The 21,474-nt window shown below is 38.6% G+C and overlaps 1 protein-coding gene across 13 annotated transcripts in view; it reads left to right on the top strand.

The window, feature by feature from the left end:
• Positions 1-21,474, top strand: part of PHF21A (PHD finger protein 21A) — a 189,344-nt gene that overhangs the window by 139,240 nt on the left and 28,630 nt on the right. For 9 of the 13 annotated variants that reach the window (XM_061201647.1, XM_061201645.1, XM_061201646.1 and 6 more), the window contains 3 exons: positions 1,919-2,170; positions 3,368-3,457; positions 10,339-10,632. In XM_061201647.1, coding sequence (XP_061057630.1) covers positions 1,919-2,170; positions 3,368-3,457; positions 10,339-10,632 — 636 coding nt within the window. The remainder of the gene's footprint in view (positions 1-1,918; positions 2,171-3,367; positions 3,458-10,338; positions 10,633-21,474) is intronic. The other 4 variants (XM_061201655.1, XM_061201657.1, XM_061201654.1 and 1 more) reach the window with 2 other exon arrangements.

The following is a 21,474-nucleotide window of genomic DNA, read 5'->3' as shown; positions in this document are numbered from 1 at the left end:
ACATGCATGACTGTTTTTAAAATCCATGTCAGTGAGTTCTGCTGGTTAGAGCTTTTCTTCCATAACCTGTGTTGGCACCAGGATTAAATGCTATCTGGTGTGACTCGCTCACCACTTCAAAAGTTCTTTGTATTTAAATGTTTTAAATTGATGGAGAGAGCTAATATCACACTGGGTTAAAAACACATATTAAAAATAGCAGGTAATATAAAGTAAGTCCCACTGCTACACTACTGTAACATTTCTGATGATAAATAGCACTTAGCTTTTATTTGGTTTTCATCACTGATAGGCAGGATGACCTGCTACCTCCCAAAATAAATAATTATCAGTGTTCCCCCCTTTTACTCCCATTTCACACTTGAGAGGACAATGGCAAGGAGAATGAGCCATTCTGTATTGTTGACTTAGAGAAGAGGAAAATATTTGGGTGATTTTAATTGCAGGCATCAATAAGGATTGCTCATTAGGCTGTGATGGGATAGACAAGGCCAGATTATTACATTGTTTTGGTTAAAAGAAAAAAAGCTGTTAAAATATTAGATAATACATGCATGTATGTGTTTAAGGCAGAAAAATTACTTAGAACCAAACAAGACACAAGGACTTGCATAGACACTGAAATAGAAATTCACAAAGGAATTTGTTCAGATCTGTTTCAGGGAGAGTGGGGTCCTTTTCCCTGGTCGAGGGCAGTGCTGTCCAATAGAACTTTCTGTAGTGTTGGAAAGCTCCACTGTCCAGTTTGGTAGCCACTAGCCATGTGTGGCTGTAAACATGTGAAATGTGGCTAGTGTGACTGAGGAACTGATGTTTTAATTTTTATTTTGTTTTTATTAAATTTGAATACCTGCATGAGGCTATTAGCTAACAAACTGAACAGTGCAAGTGTAGAGTAAGAAGAAAAAGGTGAAATAATATCAATATCAGAACCAACAAGTTAGACCAGGTATATTTTCACGTTTCTGAAACATCTCTATCTTGAGTGACTAGTAGCATTCGATAGATGTGTATGCCATGAAATGAGGTTGTTTATATTTTCTTGTTTTGTAGCTGGCTCCTTTAATTACTCTAATAGAAAGTCTAGAAAAATACAGCTTCAAAGCTGCAGTAGCGCTTGTGGAGCATCAGTCAAGTCCTCTCACCTCAGTTCAGACTCTGATCTATAAGACTTTCTGAGACTCAGGTGTTTGTTTCCACCTTGTCGCCTTTTTCTGGATCTTTCCTCACTTCTGCAGCAGTTCTCCAGAGCAAAGATTGTAGGTAGTGTTTCATATCCCTTTGGTATCAAGAGCTGGTATTTACTATAGTAGTTGGTTAATAGGTTTCATTATCTAGAGTTTGGGATTTACTGCCTTTGAGGCAACAATTGTACTAATTCTTATGTGAGTTGCCCTTCCTCTTCTCCAGGGTGACACTCAAAAGAATTAAAAGACACTGTTGTTTTATCTCAGCCTTTGTGTCACAGGAGGCAGATATCCAGAATTATATGATAGCTTTCTTCATATTGATGAGGTTGTAGCAATTAATTATAGAGATGGTGTGTACCTCATTGATTTGCAACTTCTACAAAATTTAAATTAATTGAGAGCAAGCAAAGAATTAGAAAAATCAGAAGAAATAGGTGTACTCATATTCTGTATCTGTAAACTCACCCCCTTCCTTGTTGAGAACCCTGTGCCCATATTAGTCTGCAGTTATTACTATGAACTTAAAGCTAAATTTGAGAACTCTAGCAAACTAGAGATTGCCTTTTCGTGTAGTAAGAACTGTGCTTTATGTACACAAAAGAAATGTTGTTATACCAAGAAACTTGACTGATTATGAGAATGATTGCTTTGTTTTCTTCTGGAGGCTAGCATTTTGTTGAGTGGGATGACACTTCAGCGTCCTAATGTCTGTTCTCCATGTCTCCTAGAAGACTGTAACTACAGCTTCTATGATTACCACAAAGACACTACCTCTCGTCTTGAAAGCAGCAACTGCGACCATGCCTGCCTCTGTTGTGGGCCAGAGACCTACCATTGCTATGGTGACCGCCATCAACAGTCAGAAGGCTGTGCTCAGCACTGATGTGCAGAACACACCAGTCAACCTCCAGACGTCTAGTAAGGTCACTGGGCCTGGGGCAGAGGCTGTCCAAATTGTGGCAAAAAACACAGTCACTCTGGTAAGCCAGCAGCTGCTGCTCATGTGTGCCCACATGCGAGGGTTCAGGATATGCATTTGTAGAGTATATCCATTTTATGCTCCTGCTGGATTTTTCAGTCTCCATCACTCTTCTACCATACCAAATTCCCCTTCGGGGCTGACAAGGGAATATGGCATTCCTGCTATCTATTTAAATAACTATAGAGGTGTTCTTACACCAAGGATCAAAACTCTTTGAGGTATTATCTGAGGCCAAAGTATGACTTGACTTAAGGGGGGAAAATGTCCTTCACAGAGGCATTTACACTGTTTCATGTATCTCTCCCTCTATCCTAACCACACTCCTTCCTGTGAAACTAGAGTGCTTAAACTCTCTGGTGCTGTGTTACCAATTTGGGGAAAATGCCGTGAATTTTTTTAGTTCACTCTTCCTTGAAATTGCACTCAGGAAGTACTGGAGTTAGTTGGGCACGTTAAAATTTTTCAAGAAACTCACAAATAACAGTGTCCATGTCCAAGGTCCATCAGAAAAAAGATCCCTAGAAGGAAGAAGTACTTGAACAAAAATTGTTCTTGAGATTTCTAGGGTAAAACTGTCTAAAAACTGTTTTCAGAATATACCCAAATTGTAGTTTAAATGTCCGTTCTTAAAATGGAAGCTAAGAGCTCTTGGTGGCTTTCGAATAATGACCAGTGGTGAGTGAAACTAGAGGGCATTAAAGTGAAGCTTTACTACTTACCCAGGAATCTTTAGGGAAGTAACCAAATCACTCAGCCGGACGCTGAGAGTTAGAACATTCTCTATAGGAATAAAGCCATTCACTGTTACGTAAAGCTCTTATATTAGGAAAAAGCCCATTTTTCCAGGCAGCAAGTTTGATTTTACTTTGGATCTAGTGTTGACTTTTAAAATACATAAGTGCAAGAGTTCTTGAATGTCAAAGGAAATTGTGTGATTGCTGAGCTTGCTGTGTTCTACATTAGATGTGTAAGGAAACAGAAATGTGGTTGGTTTACTTTATGGGGTAAAGCATGCAAGTAGGAGAGTAAAAAAGTTTCTTAAGGCAGTGTTAATTCAGATGATTAATTCTACAATGAAAGCTTATAGAAAATATTGTCTGATTGAGAGAATAGTGATGCTGAAAATGCTTTAAGAATACCATCTTTGATATTGAATAATTATTTTCCTCTCTGATTTATTTTTCTCATTTTTTAGCAGGTTCAGGCAACACCTCCTCAGCCCATCAAAGTACCGCAGTTTATCCCCCCTCCTAGACTCACTCCACGTCCAAACTTTCTTCCACAGGTGAGTAAATCAGTTGACAAGCCCAGTGATGGGTTAGGTCGGACAAAAATCCTTGTGGGCCCTTTCTAAGCAGCCTGTAATGCACTTGTCAATTCAGCTGTATTCAGATCCCACTTAGCTAAGGATTCTAGCTGCTGATCTCTATACCATGAAGAAGCTTTTTTTTTTTTTGGCTGCACTGCACAGCATGTGGGTCTTAGTTCCCTGACTAGGGATCGAACCCTTGCCTGCTGCAGTGGAAACTCCGAGTCTTAACCACTGGACCACCAGGGAAGTCCCACAGAAGACGCTTTTTTTTTTTTTTTTTTTTTAATTGGAGTATAGTTGCTTTACAGTATTGTGTTAGTTTCTGCTGCACAGCAAAGTGAATCAGCTATATACATATATCCCCTCCTTTTTGAATTTCCTTCCCATTTAGGTCACCACAGAGCATTGAGTAGAGTTCCCTATGCTATACAGTAGGTTCTCATTAGTTATCTGTTTTATATATAGTAGTGTGTATATGTCAATCTCAATCTCCCAGTTCATCCCACCCCCCCCACCCTTTCCCCCCTTGGTTCTCTACATCTGTGTGAGAAGAAGCTTGTTTTATCATCAGGGTTTCCTAACAATGATGAAAGCCTGTAGCAGAGGGATGTAAGGAAAGGGAAATTTTCCTAAATTTAAAATAATTAAGATAGCGCCATTTTAAACCTTATAACGTTGACTTACTGGAAGAATTTAGCCAGAACTGCCTGCCAGTGGGGAAGGAACACAGTTACCACTTCTCCCCACAACCTCCCACCCCACCCGCTGTATGCCAGGGAGAGTAGGGAAGGAGACAGTAGTGACACTAACTGGTAGCAAGTGTTCGGTTCTGCTCTGGAAAGTGATGACATAGAGCATCATCCTTAAACACAAAGTCTTGATGATAAAGATTCAGACTAGGAAGCTACACAGGGAACTTTCTACCTAGACTCAAGCAACTCTACCCATATTCTCATGAGAGTATTCTTCCAGCAATTGGCTGAACTCACCATTCTTATGGCAGAATGTCATGATTGTCCCAGTCTGGACCTTGAGAGGAGTTGACTTGCCTGGTAGAAAGGTTGGGTGTTCCTGTCTGAAGCCTCAGCTTTCAGGCAAAGAGAGAAGGGAAAGGATGTGTGTGGTCAGTGGCCATAAGTGATTTCTGAATTGCCTCTGGGGAGGGGATGGGTAATGCTAACATAAGATTATTTCAATCATCTATCAGATAAATTCTTAATGAATACCTTAGGTATCAAAAGAGCACTAAGAACTATGGATATGAAGTTTTCAAGATAGTTCTCAGCCTCATAGAGCTTCAGACACATGTACAGGCAATTACTGTGTCCATTATGGAAAGTACAGGGTAGTCTGAGAATACATGGGAAGGACAGCCAACTCATTCTTAGAATATTATAGAAAGTTTCCTTGAAGAGTTGACATTCCATCTTAGACCTAAAATCCTAGTGAAGTTAGCTTGAGAAAGTTTTGGGGGAAGAAGAAAAATGTCCCAGGCAGAGAGAAGAGCCTATATGCAAGTCCGCAATGCAGAGAGACATGTAAGCTTAAGGAACCAAAGGAAATTTGGTGTGGCTGAGCACAGTGGGCCATGTGGCTGACTCAGGTTAGAGTAAGGTGAGGCTCGAGATGCCCATAGGCCAAAGCCTTTGGAACCTTGTAGGCTATATAGGAATTAGGGCCTTACCTAGGAACAGTGGGGATCCATTAAATTACTTTCAAACAGGTACTTGACATGATCAGATTTTTGTTTTAGAAAATTCCCTCTTACCACTGTGTGGAGAATAGAATGGAGATTGTCAAGAATGTGGCAGGAAAAACAGGACATTGTCAGCAATAACAATAGCTAATATTTAGAGAATCTTGCTATGTGCCACTTACGGCACTAGGCACTGTACATGGGTTATCTATTTTAATCCTCACAACAACTTTGTGAAAGTAGGTATTCAGGTAAGAATCTAAGAATAAGAATCTAAGGCTTAGTCTATGTTTTTCAAACGGTGGGGCATGACCCATTAGTAGGCTGTGAAATCAATTTAGTGGATTGTAACCAGAGTTTTTAAGTAAAATGAACAAAACAATAGGAAATGTTAGCGTATGTAGCACATAAGTATTCATGAAGTTTTTATGTTTTCATGAAACATAAGTTTCATGAAGTTTTTATGTTATAGAGGTATAGATAAATATCTATGTATGCGTATTGGTTACAGCGTGAAACATTTCCTATTGTGTATCCGCAGCACACACTATAGGGTTGTCTTACATGCAGCTAAGTATTCAGACTCACAAGACTATCAAAGGCCACACTTGGCACCAGTCTACTTGGAATGATATAGGACAGAAACCAGAGCTTGCCAGCAAGACAGCATCAGACATTTTTCTTCAGTAGGAGTCCCTATAGCAGTCCATATAATAGTCTCTACGGCTGTCCAGGGACTGCTCAGGTACAGGGAAATGAGATCTTTATCAGGTCAGCGGGAGAGCCACCCTAGCACAGAAACCTTACGCCTTACAGGAGCCTAATATATCTTATAACAATTCCATAGGCATGGCTTTCAAGGTCCCCGCAGTGGACAGGCACAGTTACAAGAGTCACCCCATTTCAGGAAGCCCAAAGCAGGGTGTCTCATCGTCTTTTTTTTTTTTTAAACAACTTAAAAACGTTTATTTTTAATAACGTATTTCCATCTCTGCTTTTTGCAAGTAATGGAAATGTTAGATTTGATTTAGCAACAAGAGGTCATTTGTACCATAAGCAGTGTTGCCTGCTAACATAGTTGACATTTTTCCCTTATCAAGTTTCCAGGGGTATACAGCTAGAGAGTTAACTGAAGGTGAAATTCTTATGCACAAGGAGAAAGGATTTTGCCCACAGGTCACAGTTTAGAAAGTTTGAAAAATACTCTTAGAGAGATTAGGTGTGTTATCTTAGGTTACACAGCTAGCTAGTAAGTGGTAGAACCAGAATTTGAACCCAGGCAAGGCTGATCCCATGTTTTTAATCACAGTTTTCTGCCACTGTTTCAGTAAAACGAACACAGCTAGAGTAGTGGTAGTGAGGATAGAAAGTAGACATATCTGAGAAGGATTTAGGAAGTAGAGGTAGAGTAGGAAGCATTAGGAATGATTCTGACGTTTTTTTAGTAAGAAAGGGGCATTGACCCACCACCAGAGCCTCCCATGAAGCCTCTTAGATAGCCTCAACCACCAGAGGGCAGACAGCAGAAGCAAGAAAAACTACAATCCTGCAGCCTGTGGAAGAAAAACCACATTCACAGAAAGATAGACAAGATGAAAAGGCAGAGGGCTATATACCAGATGAAGGAACAAGATAAAACCCCAGAAAAACAACTAAATGAAGTGGAGATAGGCAACCTTCCAGAAAAAGAATTCAGAATAATGATAATGAAGATGATCCAGGACCTTGGAATAAGAATGGAGGCAAAGATCGAGAAGATGCAAGAAATGTTTAACAAAGACCTAGAAGAATTAAAGAACAAACAAACAGAGATGAACAATACAATAACTGAAGTGAAAACTACACTAGAAGGAATCAATAGCAGAATAACTGAGGCAGAAGAACGGATAAGTGACCTGGAAGACAGAATGGTGGAATTCACTGCTGCAGAACAGACTAAAGAAAAAAGAATGAAAAGAAATGAAGACAGCCTAAGAGACCTCTGGGACAACATTAAATGCAACAACATTTGCATTATAGGGGTCCCAGAAGGAGAAGAGAGAGAGACAGGACCAGAGAAAATATTTGAAGAGATTATAGTCGAAAACTTCCCTAACATGGGAAAAGAAATAGCCACCCAAGTCCAGGAAGCGCAGAGAGTCCCATACAGGATAAACCCAAGGAGAAACACACCGAGACACATAGTAATCAAATTGGCAAAAATTAAAGACAAAGAAAAATCATTGAAAGCAGCAAGGGAAAAATGACAAATAACATACAGCTATTAAGGTTAACAGCTGATTTCTCAGCAGCAACTGTACAAGCCAGAAGGGAGTGGCATGATATACTTAAAGTGATGAAAGGGAAGAACCTACAACCAAGATTACCCAGCAAGGATCTCATTTAGATTTGATGGAGAAATCAAAAGCTTTACAGACAAGCAAAAGCTAAGAGAATTCAGCACCACCAAACCAGCTCTACGACAAATGCTGAAGGAACTTCTCTAAGTGGGAAACACAAGAGAAGAAAAGGACCTACAAAAAGAAACCCAAAACAATTAAGAAAATGGTCATAGGAACATACATATCGATAATTACCTTAAACGTGAATGGATTAAATGCTCCAACCAAAAGACACAGGCTTGCAAATGGATACAAAAACAAGACCCATATATCTGCTGTCTACAAGAGACCCACTTCAGACCTAGGGACACATACAGACTGAAAGTGAGGGGATGGAAAAAGATATTCCATGCAAATGGAAATCAAAGAAAGCTGGAGTGGCTATACTCATATCAGATAAAATAGACTTTAAAATAAGGAATGTTACAAGAGACAAGGAAGGACACTACATAATGATCAAGGGATCAATCCAAGAAGAAGATATAACAATTATAAATACATATGCACCCATCGTAGGAGCACCTCAATAAATAAGGCAACTGCTAACAGCTATAAAAGAGGAAATCGACAGTAACACAATAATAGTGGGGGACTTTTAACACCTCACTTACACCAATGGACAGATCATCCAAAATGAAAATACATAAGGAAACAGAAGCTTTAAATGACACAATAGACTGGATAGATTTAATTGATATTTATAGGACATTCCATCCAAAAACAGCAGATTACACGTTCTCCTCAAGTGCGCACGGAACATTCTCCAGGATAGATCATATCTTGGGTCACAAATCAAGCCTCAGTAAACTTAAGAAAATTGAAATCATGTCAAGCATCTTTTCTGACCACAATGCTATGAGATTAGAAATGAATTACAGGGGAAAAAAACGTGAAAAGCACAAACACATGGAGGCTAAACAATAAGTTACTAAATAACCAAGAGATAACTGAAGAAATCAAAGAGGAAATCAAAAAATACCTAGAGACAAATGACAATGAAAACACGACAATCCAAAACCTCTGGGATGCAGCAAAAGCAGTTCTAAGAGGGAAGTTTATAGCTATACAAGCCTACCTCAAGAAACAAGAAAAATCTCAAGTAAACAATCTAACCTTACACCTAAAGGAACTAGAGAAAGAAGAACAAACAAAACCCAAAGTTAGCAGAAGGAAAGAAGTCGTAAAGATCAGAGCAGACATAAATGAAATAGAAACAAAGAAAACAATAGCAAAGATCAATAAAACTAAAATTGGTTTTTTGAGAAGATAAACAAAATTGATAAGCCATTAGCCAGACTCATCAAGAAAAAGAGGGAGAGGACGCAAATCAATAAAATTAGAAATGAAAAAGGAGAAGTTACAACAGACACCGCAGTACAAAGCATCCTAAGAGACTACTACAAGCAACTCTATGCCAATAAAATGGACAACCTGGAAGAAATGGACAAATTCTTAGAAAGGTATAACCTTCCAAGACTGAACCAGGAAGAAACAGAAAATATGAACAGACCAATCACAAGTAATGAAATTGAAACTGTGATTAAAAATCTTCCAACAAACAAAAGTCCAGGACCAGATGGCTTCACAGGTGAATTCTATCAAACATTTAGAGAAGAGCTAACACCCATCCTTCTCAAACTCTTCCAAAAAATTGCAGAGGGAGGAACACTCCCAAACTCATTCTATGAGGCCACCATCACCCTGATACCAAAACCAGACAAAGATACTACAAAAAAAGAAAATTACAGACCAATATCACTGATGAATATAGATGCAAAAATCCTCAACAAAATACTAGCAAACAGAATCCAGCAACACATTAAAAGGATCATACACCACGATCAAGTGGGATTTATCCCAGGGATGCAAGGATTCTTCAATATACGCAAATCAATCAATGTGATATACCATATTAACAAATTGAAGAGTAAAAACCATATGATCATCTCAATAGATGCAGAAAAAGCTTTTGACAAAATTCAACACTCATTAAAAAAAAAAAGGCATTTACTGAGGTAATGATTATAGGAAGAAGAAAAGATTGGAAGAAGAAGTTGATGAGTTTTGGACATGCTGATTTTGAACTTCTTGTGAAATTTCCAAGTAGAGATGTATAACAGGGAGTTGAATAAATGACTCTGAAGTTAAGGAACTGTCTGGTCCTGAGATACAAGTGTGGAAGTCTTTAGTATATAGATAGTAATTGAAGCTGTAGGATGCAGTGAGAGTTCCCAGGAGGAGTGAGGACATTGGGAAGAAAAGGGGTACCAGGACAAAACCCTGAGAAATATTTATATTTTGGATTGGGCAGAGGTAGAGGAAGCCACAAAGGAGACTTAGGGAGCGGCCAAGAACGGAGTTAGAGGGCCAGAGATGGGAGTGAACTGAACTGTGGATATGAAGAAATTTGGAACGTGAATTAAGGGCATTGGCAGCATTATTACCATACTGGGCACAAGTTCTGGGTGGGACCAGTCTCTGGATTAGGCATTTGACCTCAGCCTGAAGAGGCGGCATGGTATAGGAGAGGGAGCTACGGTTTGGAATCAGAAAAACTACATTCTAGGATAACATTTGGATCCTCTTAAGAGCTGATGCATCTTTGTAATATTATATATGCTGAGATTTATAGAATTGATAATACTAAAATGGATATTAATATTTGTACTGAATACCATTTCACTCACATATATAGTGTAGAGGATCTGGCAATGTCTAAGATTTATAGGACTTGAGAAGTTTAAGTAATACAATAATTGTTCTTTCTTTCTCCATAGGTTCGACCCAAGCCTGTGGCCCAGAATAACATTCCTATTGCCCCAGCACCTCCGCCCATGCTTGCAGCTCCTCAACTTATCCAGAGGCCTGTCATGCTGACCAAGTTCACTCCCACGACCCTCCCTACCTCCCAGAATTCCATCCACCCCGTCCGTGTCGTCAATGGGCAGACTGCCACCATAGCCAAAACGTTCCCCATGGCCCAGCTCACCAGCATTGTGATAGCTACTCCAGGCACCAGACTCGCTGGACCTCAAACTGTACAGCTTAGCAAGCCAAGCCTTGAAAAACAGGTACAGGCAGAGTATGCACCTGCTTTGGGCAGTAGCTTTGCCGTTGAGGCTGGTCAGTCTGTAAGGGGTCTTTATCTTCTCAGCGGCTCTTTATGTTAGCACCATTGTCTGTTACTTATCATGTGATAATTTATCCACAATGCAAAAGGGCTGTTCTTACTGAAGAAAGTTGGGTTGCTTTACCCACCATCCCCTTATAGATGAATTTTGATTCCTGTGTGAATGAGCTCCCCCTGCTGGTTCTGAAGCAGAAATTCACAGATGGGTTCTGCTGCCCTCAGTCAGGAAGCACAGATAAGATAGTAAACAGAAAATGCTATATTCATTTCGGCCCAGTAAGAATCCAGATGAGGATATCACTATGAACGTTAGGAAGAATAAACAAAACAAGGAAAAGGATTTCATTTCAAAGATTTTCCCTGGTTATTACAGACAATGAGGAGCCAATGAAAAAATTAAGATTTCTAAAATTCATTCTTTTAACTCTAGAGGATACAGACATTTTAGCTCAAATATTGAAGCCTTTCATTTATATTTCTAAAATCAGATTTTCTCCTAAAAACACAAGTCTATAGAAATACAGGTAACCTCCAAAAATACTTAAGGGTTCTATGACAGAAAGATTTCTAAAACCAAGAAAAAGGATTTTTAGGCAGTCACCATATTCTATTTAAAGAAAGACCAGTGACAAGAAAGAAGAATTTTGGAAAGAAAAGTTCTTTCAAGGAAGTTGATTTAAAAAGTCATTGCCCTATTTATTATTGCTCAGGCTTGAGTTCTCATTCATCTGAAAATAGTCTCTGGTGATCCTGAATCTTCTGCTTCTGGATGGCTGACCATGATTCAGAGAGGCTGGCCAGATGGTGGGGAATGAGAAGGCTTCCTGCTGCCTTGGCCGCCTTGAACAAAGGAGCCTTATGCATGGAATACCAGCTTTCTGCCCAGGCAGCTCATAAATGCAGCCGATCTGGCACTAAGAACCTGGGTACCAAAATCTTGTATCAAGAAATACCAGCAAGAACACATCTCTATTCCTGGGGAGGCTACTCAAACCCCAAAAAATGCTTTGAGGAACATTTAGAGATAAATTACTTACATGTATTTTAGATCAGGAGTTTTCAAATTTATTATCAGCAGAACTTCAATATTAAAATAATGGAAGTAAGATGCCCAAGCTTAGGAGTTTGGGTGGGGGCATGTTTGTAGACCAGCTGCCATCATGTCCCGTGCTGGCTCTCAAAGGACCTCTGAGGAGCATTAGAGTTGTAAAGAATGTGGTTTCGAAACATTATTTTATTTATTTATTTATTTATATTTATTTATTTATTTAGTTTTGGCTGCGTTGGGTCTTCGTTGCAGCTCGTGGGCTTTCTCTACTTGTGGCGAGCAGAAGCTACTCTTTGCTGTGGTGTGCAGGCTTCTCATTGTGGTGGCTTCTCTTGTTGTGGAGCACAGGCTCTAGGTGCGCAAGCTTCAGTAGTTGTGGCACGCGGGCTCAGTAGCTGTGGCTGCGGGCTCTAGAGCGCAGGCTCAGTAGTTGTGGTGCACAGGCTTAGTTGCTCCGCGGCATGTGGGATCTTCCTGGACCAGGGCTCGAACCCGTGTCCCATGCATTGGCAGGCAGATTCTTAACCTCTGCGCCACCAGGGAAGTCCCTCGAAACATTATTTTAAATTATTAAATATTATTTCTCTTTGACCTCTTTTTTGATAAAGATATTTTTAGGAGACAAGAATCTTCAGTTTCATTTCATTTTTACATTTCTTATTTTTTCTGATTACAAGGATGATACCTATTCACTGTAAAGGAAAGCTCAAACGTTACAGAAATATATATTGTAGAAGTGTATCCCCTCATAATCATTGAAGAGAGTAAATTTCTCCCATAATTTTACCCTCCAAAGTTGCTATTAGCAGTTTAGATTATATTCCTCCACATATTTTCTTTTTAAAGGAAAAGCACAAAATCAAACTATATATTACTTTGTAACTTGCTTTTTTTTCTTATTAGATCTTGAATATCTTTTCCTATCCCAGCCTTACATATTGATAGAGCTTTTCATTTTAATTATAATATCATAAAAAGGTACCCATGAATTCTTAAAAATTAAAAAAAAATTATTTTCTAGCAGTGAATTCCATGGTCTTTCTTCTTGTTGATCTAATAGAGGAATGTAGTCATTGCTGTTTTAGTTTAGCAGGCCACCTGGCACAGCAGTCTTACAGGTTATCAAGCTCAGTCAGCAAGGATTCTCTTTAGACTCCATTCTCAGAATTCTCTTACTTCAGATCTTTCTACTATCCTTCTTTTTTTTTTCCATGTTTCATTTCCAGTATCTCATTTATAGCTGTTAAGAGATCCCATAGATGAGCATTATGTAGAGCCATGGAAGTACCACTTACAGCCTACTCATAGAGTTATCAAAACCTGTGTCCAACATTCTCTCTGTGGCCAGGCTAGTTGGGTTCCTTTCTGCTTGCTACTCTTTTGTTTAGGGTGATAACAGTCACTTAATAAAAATATGTTGATTCTGTGCCAGCTGCCATGCGGCGTGTGCTAACCCAAGAGTTGGGAGGTCAAAGCCTGTACCCTCACAGAGCTTGGTCTGGGGCAGGCACTGTGGCTCTGCCTCCAGGGGAGGAAGCATGGCAGGTCGTGTAGTTTCACATAGGCATAGGAAGGGAGAGGCAGCGTCAGCTGTAACAACAGTGGTCTCACTTCTCCTTCCCCCCATCAGGCATCCCCAACTTCCTTATCCACCCTAGATAAGAGAACCTGTCTTATCCCTTATCAGAAGCCACATTACATTGTGGCTGTGAGAAACTGAGTGGTAGAGTTTAAAGAGCTTTGAGGCTAGAAACATACTTAGGCAGAAAGGCAGATAAAGCCAGACAGACTTATATCATGGCCCCCACACTGCCTCCTGTTATGTCTTTGTCCTCTCCAGCACTCTGTGAAATGGGGCTAAACACCTGTGGATGGCGGAATGACGTAAAGCGCTTAAAGTCCGTTAGACTGTGTCTGACGCATTTAGTTCTCAGGGATTATGTTCATTTCTTATCCACGTCACCCCACCCCATTCCCTGCAACAAAGGCATCTATGTATGTCCCTAAGGCTAGGCTACTGAAAAAAATCCTAGGTTCTATGGGAAAATTTGTCAGATTGCCACCCATTCCCCTACTTCCATCTATATTTTGTATAGGAACCTACAGTGTCCTCTAAAAAAAAAGTACTTCCAAGTTGAGAGTATTATCCAATGTATTAGCCTCAAATCCCGGTCTTCCCTTTAAGGAAACTTGAGGTGGTAACTCTTTGCCCTCAATCCAAATTTTTTTAACCTTGATTGATGAAACTATTTGTACATTTGAAAAATTTTCAAGCGCCTAACTTTCATTATTCATGCAGCCCAGCCTTAAAAGATGAATTTGTAATTCAGGGATATAAATGGCTAATTTAGTTCTACCCAGAGTTTTTGGGTTTTATCTTTGTAAAACCAAAAAAGAACAGGATTTGCAAATTCGTACAGGTGCAAAGTAGGAAATATATCAATAAATGAGTAAAACAGACTGGGAGTAAACAAGTAGATTTTTTTTCACTTTCAATGGGAACATGAGTACAAGAGATATCCCACTCTTAATTTATTTGAAATAGTAAGACAAGTATGACAAAATCGACAATTTGGCCTTGGTGTCAAGAAGATAATAGAAAGTAGAAGAGACTGTGGTAAAGTGCAAAGTAATATACTCCATCTCAAGGAGGCAGCAACTTTTTGACAATAGCCAGTTCTGATCATATGAAAACTTTTTCAAGAAAAGCCAGACATCCATATATTTTGAGAGATTTCAAGATATACTTTTGAGATTAAAAACAAATAAAAATAAAATAAATAAAAAAAATTTTTAAATATATATATAAGTAACTGTTTAAACACCATGTAGGCAAAAAATAACACCTGCCGGACAGCTTCCCCTCTGGATAGTGGTTTATAATCTCTGATAGAGACCATACTTTTAGCTTGATCTTTTTTGTTTGTTTGTTTCCCAACCTAATTGTTTTTTAAATTGAGGTGAAATTCTCATCACATCAAATTAACCATGTTAAAGTGAACAACTCAGTGGCATTTAGTACTTTCACAGTGTTGTGCAACTACCACCTCTGTCTACTTCCAAAACATTTTTATTACCCCAAAATGAAACTCAGTACTCATTAAGTAGTTACTCCTCATTTGCTCCTCCCCTGCCTCTAGCAATCACCAATCTGCTTTCTGTCTCTATAAATTTACCTATTCTGGGTATTTCATATAGATGGACTCATACAGTATGTGACCTTTTATATCTGGTTTCTTTACTTAGCATAATGTTTTAAGATTTATCCATATTGTAACATGTATTAGTACTTCATTCCTTTTTAATGGTCAAATAGTATTCCATTTGTATGTATATACCACAATTTGTTTATCCATTCATCCATTGATAGATTTGGATTATTTTCACCTTTTGCCTATTGGGAATAGTGTTGCTGTGAATAATAATGCACTAGTATTTGTTTGAGCACTTATTTCCCATTCTTTGGGGTATATACCTACAATTGGAATTGCTGGATCATATGGTAATTCTATGTTTAACTTTTTGAGGAACTGCCAAACTGTTTTCCACAGCAACTGAATCAGTTTACATTCCCACCAGCAAGGTATGAGTGTTCCATTTTCTCCACCTCCTTACCAACACTTATTATTTTCCTTTTTTAAAAAATTATAGCCATCCTAGTGGGTGTGAAATGATATCCCATTGTGATTTTGATTTGCATTTCCCTAATAATTAACGTTGTTGAGCATCTTTTCACGTGCTTGTTGGCCATATGTAAATTTTCTTTGGAGAAATCTCTGAATTCTTTGCCAGTTTTTTTTGTTTTTGTTTTTTTAAATAAATTTATTTATTTATTTATTTATTTATGGCTGTGTTGGGTCTTCGTTGCTGCGTGCGGGCTTTCTCTAGTTGCGGCGAGCGGGGGCTACTCTTCATTGTGGGGTGTGGGCTTCTTATTGCGGTGGCTTCTCTGTTGAGGAGCACGGGCTCTAGATGCGCAGGCTTCAGTAGCTGTGGCACGTGGGCTCAGTAGCTGTGGCTTGCAGGCTCTAGAGTGCAGGCTTAGTAGTTGTGGCACACGGGCTTAGTTGCTCCGCGGCATGTGGGATCTTCCCGGACCAGGGCTCGAACCCGTGTCCCCTGCATTGGCAGGTGGATTCTTACCCACTGCGCCACCAGGGAAGCCCATCTTTGCCAGTTTTTAAACTGAGTTGTTCATGTTTTTGTTGTTGAGTTGTAAGAGTTCTTTATATAATCTGGATACTGGATCCTTATCAGATATGTAACTTGAAAACATTTTCTCTCAATATATAGGTTGTCTTTTCACTTTCTAATGTCCTTTCATGCACAAAGTTTTTAAATTTTTTCTTTTGTTGCTTGTGCTTTTGGTGTCATAGCTAAGAATCCATTGTCACATCTCAGGTCATGAAGATTTATCCCTAATTTTTCTTCTAAGAGTTGTATGGTTTTAGCTCTTATATTTAGGTCAGTAATCCATTTTGACTTAATTTCTGTATATAGGGTGAAACAAGGGTCCAACTTTATCTTTTGCAGATGGATATCCAGTTCTCCCAGCACTATTTGTTGAAGAAACTATTCTGTCCCCATTTGAATGATCATTGCATCATTATTGAAAATCTATTGGCCTTGGATGTATGGGTTTATTTCTGGACTCTCAGTCCTATTCTGTTGGTCTATATGTCTGTCCTTATGCCAGTACCAACCACACTATCTTAATTGCTGTAGTTTTGTAGTAAGTTTTGACATTGGGAAGTATGAATCCTCCAACTTTTTTCTTTTTCAACATTGTTTTGGCTATTCAGGGACCGTTGCAGCTCTACATGAACTTGAGAATTGGCTTTTCCAGTCTTTCTGCAAAAAAAGGGTGGGGTAGGGGGCTGTTGGAATTTTGATAGGAATTGTATTGAATCTGTAGATTGCTTTGCATAGTATTGCCATCTGAACAATATTCTGTCTTCCAGTCCTTGAACATGATGTCTTTCCATTTACTTAGGTTTTCTTTATTTCTTCAGCAGTGTTTTATACTTTTCAGTGTACAAGTCTTTCACCGCCTTGGTTAAATTTACTCCTAGGTTTTCTTTTTGTTTTTTTAAATAAATTTATTTATTTTTTATATGTTTATTTTTGGCTGCGTTGAGTCTTCGTTGCCGCGTGCAGGCTTTCTCTAGTTGCGGCGAGCGGGGGCTACTCTTCATTGCGGTGCGCGGGCTTCTTGTTGCAGTGGCTTCTCTTGTTGCAGAGCACAGGCTCTAGGCATGCGGGCTTCAGTAGTTGTGGCACACGGGCTCAGTAGTTGTGGCTCACAGGCTCTAGATCACAGGCTCAGTAGTTGTGGCGCACGGGCTTAGTTGCTCTGTGGCATGTGGGATCTTCCTGGACCAGGGCTCGAACCCGTGTCTCCTGCATTGGCAGGTGGATTCTTAACCACTGCACCACCAGGGAAGTCCCTATTCCTAGGTATTTTATTCTTTTGGATGATATTGTAAATTGAGTTGTTTTCTTAACTTCCTATTAGGATTGTTCATTGCTATTATGAATTACCATGTATTAGAAATACAGCTGGTTTTTGTGTTGATCTTGTACCTTACAATTTTCCTGAATTCATTTATTAGCTATAGTAGTTGTTTTGTGGATTCTTTAGGATTTTATGTATATATAAGATCATGTCCTCTGCAAAAAGAGATAGTTTTATGTATTCCTTTCCAATTTGGATGCCTTATATTTCTTTTTCTTGCCTAATTGCTCTGGCTAGAATTTCCACTACAATGTTGAATAGCAGTGATGAAAGTGGGCATACGTCTCTTGTTCCTGATCTCAGAGGGAAAGCTTTCAGTATTTCACCATTGAGTATGATGCTAGCTGTAGTTTCACATAAATGCCCTTTATAAAGTTGAGGAAGTTCCCTTCTGTTCCTAGTTTTCTGAGTGTTCGTATCATGAATGGGTGTTGCATTTTCACAAATGCTTTTTCTGCATTAACTGAGATGATCATATCGTTTTTCTTTGCCTTCATTTATTAACGTGGTATATTACATTGATTTTTTTAAAAATATCTTCCATTCCTAGGATAAGTTCCACATTGTCATTGTGTATCATCCTTTTAATATGCTGTTGGATTCAGTTTGCTAGTATTTTATTGAGGATTTTTGCATCTATATTCATGACAGATATTGGTCTGTAATTTTCTATTATTGTGGTGTCTTTGTCTGGCTTTGGTATCAGGATAATGCTGGCCTCATAGAATGAGTTAGAAAGTGTTTTCTGCTCTTCTATTTTTTGGAAAAGTTTGAGAAGGATTGGTGTTAATTCTTTAACTGTTTGGTAGAATTCACCAGAGAAGCTGTCTGGTCCTGGACTTTTCTTTTCTGAGAGGATTTTGATTACTGTTTCAGCCTCTTTAGTTGTTATAGGTCTGTTGACATTTTCTATTTCTTCTTGAGTCAGTTTGGTAATTTGTATGTTTATAAGAATTTATCCATTTCATCTATGTTATCTGATTTTTTGGTGTACAATTTTTTTTATTTTTTTAATTGAAGTATAGTTGATTAACAGTATTGTGTTAATTACTGCTGTACAGCCAAGTGCTTCAGTTATACATATATATACATTCCTTTTTATATTCTTTTCCATTATGGTTTATCATAGGATACTGAATATAGTTCTCTGTGCTATACAGTAGGACCTTGTTGTTTATCCATTCTATATATAAAAGCTTACATCTGCTAACCCCAGCCTCTCACTTCATCCCTTCCCCAATCCCGTCCCCCTTGGCAACCTGTTGGTGTACAGTTGTTCAGTGTATTCTCTTATAATCCTTTTTATTTCTATAAGATTGGTAGTAATGTCCCCACTTTTATTTCTGATTTTCGTTATTTGTGTCTTCTCTCTTTTTTCCTTATTCTGTCTAATGAAAGGTTTGTCAATTTTGTTGATCTTTTCAAAGAATCAACTTTTGGTTTCATTAATTCTGTTGTTTTTCTATTCTCCAATTCATTTATCTCCACTCTAATTTTTATTATTTCCTGCCTTCTGCTAGCTCTGTGTTTAGTTCTTCTTTTCTAGTTCCTTAAGCTGTAAATTTAGGTTATTGATTTGAATGCTTTCTTATTTTTTATGTACAGACTATTACAGCTTTAAATTTCCCTCTGACCAGTGCTTTCACTGCATCTCATCAGTTTTGGTATGTGTATTTTCATTTTCATTCTTCAGGGAGATAGAAAATTTCCCTAGTGATTTCTTCTTTGTTCCACTGGTTGTTTAAAAGTATGTTTTTTAGGGACTTCCCTGGTGGTCCAGTGGCTAAGACTCCGCGCTCCCAGTGCAGGGGGCCCGGGTTCGATCCTTGGCCAGGGAACTAGATCCCACATGCTGCAACTAAAGGTTCACATGCTGCAGCTAAAGGTCCCAAATGCCGCAACTAAAGAAAAAAGGATCCCGCATGCCACAACTAAGACCCGGCGCAGCCAAATAAAAGTATGTTGTTTAATTTCTACACACTTAAAATTTTTCTGGTATTCCTTTATATTGACTTCTAGCTTCTTTCTGTTGTCATCAGAAAAAATACTTCATATGACTTCAGTCTTTTAAAATTTATTAGGATTTGTTTTGTGGCCTAAAATATGGTCTGTCCTGAAGAATGCTTCATGTGTACTTGAGAAGAATGTGTATTCCCTTGTTGTTGAGTAGGCTGTTCTTTATGTCTCTTAGGTCTAGTTGGTTTATAGTGTTGTTTAAGTCCTCTGTTTCCTTATTGATCTTCTTTCTACGTGTCCTTTCCATTATTTAAAGTGAGGTATTAAACTCTTTAATTATTATTATAGAACTGTTTATTTCTCCCCTCAATTCTGTCAGTATAATGCATCATATATTTTGAGACTCTGTTGTTTGGTGCATATATATTTGAAATTGTCATATCTTTTTGATAAATTGACTCTTTTATCAGTATATAATGACCTTTTTTGTCTACTGTAACGGTTTTTGACTTACAGTGAATTTGTCTGATATTAGCATAGCCATCTCTATACTCTTTTGGTTACTATTTGTGTGCAGTATCTTTTTCCATCCTTTGATGGATACCTTTTTGTGTCTTTGGCTCTAAAATGTACCTCTTGTAGATAGCATATTGTTGGATCTTGTGTTTTTGTTTTTGTTTCTTTTTAAACATTTATTTATTTATTTATTTTTCGCTGTGTTGGATCTTCGTTGCTGTGTGTGGGCTTTTCTCTTGTTGTGGCTGGGGGGGCTACTCTTCATTGCGGTGCGCAGGCTTCTCATTGCGGTGGCTTCTCTTGTTGCGGAGCATGGGCTCTAGGCGCGCGGGCTTCAGTAGTTGTGGCTCGCAGGCTCTAGAGCGCAGGCTCAGTAGTTGTGGTGCACAGGCTTAGTTGCTCTGCGGCATGTGGGATCTTCCCGGGCCAAGGCTTGAACCCGTGTCCCCTGCATTGGCAGGCAGATTCTTAACCAATGCGCCACCAGGGAAGTACCGGATCTTGTTTCCTTAATCCATTCTGCCACTCTCTGTTGTTTAATTGGTGAGTTTAATCCAGTTACATTTAAAGTGATTACTGATAGGCAAGGATTTATGCCATTTTTCTCTTTGTTTTCTATATGTCTTATGTCTTTTTTGGACCCCAGTTCCTCCAATACTGCCATCTTTTGTGTGTGTGTGTGTTTTTTTTTTTTACACTAGTGTATGTACTTTTTTGATGCTCTCCTCATTTCCTTTTCTGTATATTTTAGTTATTTTCTTAATGGTTACCATGGGGACTATAGGTAACGTTCATAGATTTTTAACAATGTAATTTGATTTCATCCCAGCTTAGCTTCAGTAGTATACAAAATCTCTGCTCCTATACAGCTCTGGCCTGCCCCCCCTTTTTGTTGTTACGGTCTCACATTACATCTTTATATATTGTGTGGCCACTAATACATATTTATAATTTTTTCATGTATTTCTCTTTTAAATCATATAGGAAGCAAAAAGAAAAGTTACAAATCAAAGATACAGTAATACTGGATTTTATATTAACCTATGTAGTTACCTTTATTGGAGTTTTTTTTTTCTTGTTTGGCTTCAAGTTACTGTCTAGGGTCTTTTTATTTTATCCTGAAGAACTCTAAAGGGAGTTCTGTTAGGATAGGTCTACTTGCAGTGAACTCCCTTTACTTTTTGCAGGAAATGGAGTTCTTGGTTAATAGTCTTTTTTCTGTCGGAACTTTAATTGTGTATTTATTTATTGTGGCTGTGCCGCACGGCACGCAGGATCTTAGTTCCCTGACCAGGAATGGAACCTGTGTCCCCTGCAGTGGAAGTGTGGAGTCTTAACCACTGGACCGGCAGGGAAGCCCCCTCAGCACTTTAAATGTGTCATCCCACTGCCTTCTGGTCTCTGGTTCTGATGAGAAATTGACTGTTAATCTTATTGAGGACCCTTACATGTGATGCATCATTTTGCTTTTGCTGTTTTCAAGATTCTCTCTTTGGCTTTTGACAGTGTGATTATAATGTGTTTCAGTATGAGTCTCTTTGACTTTATCCTACTTGGAGGTCACTGAGCTTCTTGGATGTATACAGGCGTACCTTGGAGATATTGTGGATTCAGTTCCACACCACCACAATAAAGCAGATAAAGGTAGTCACATGAATTTTCTGGTTTCTCAGTGCATATCAAAGTTATGTTTACACTATATTGTAGTCTACTGAGTATGCAATAGCATTATGTCAAAAAAACAATGT

This window comes from Eubalaena glacialis, chromosome 10 (assembly GCF_028564815.1).
Source record: "Eubalaena glacialis isolate mEubGla1 chromosome 10, mEubGla1.1.hap2.+ XY, whole genome shotgun sequence".
Taxonomy (NCBI): Eukaryota; Metazoa; Chordata; class Mammalia; order Artiodactyla; family Balaenidae; genus Eubalaena; species Eubalaena glacialis.
This window is presented reverse-complemented; position numbering and strand designations above follow the sequence as displayed.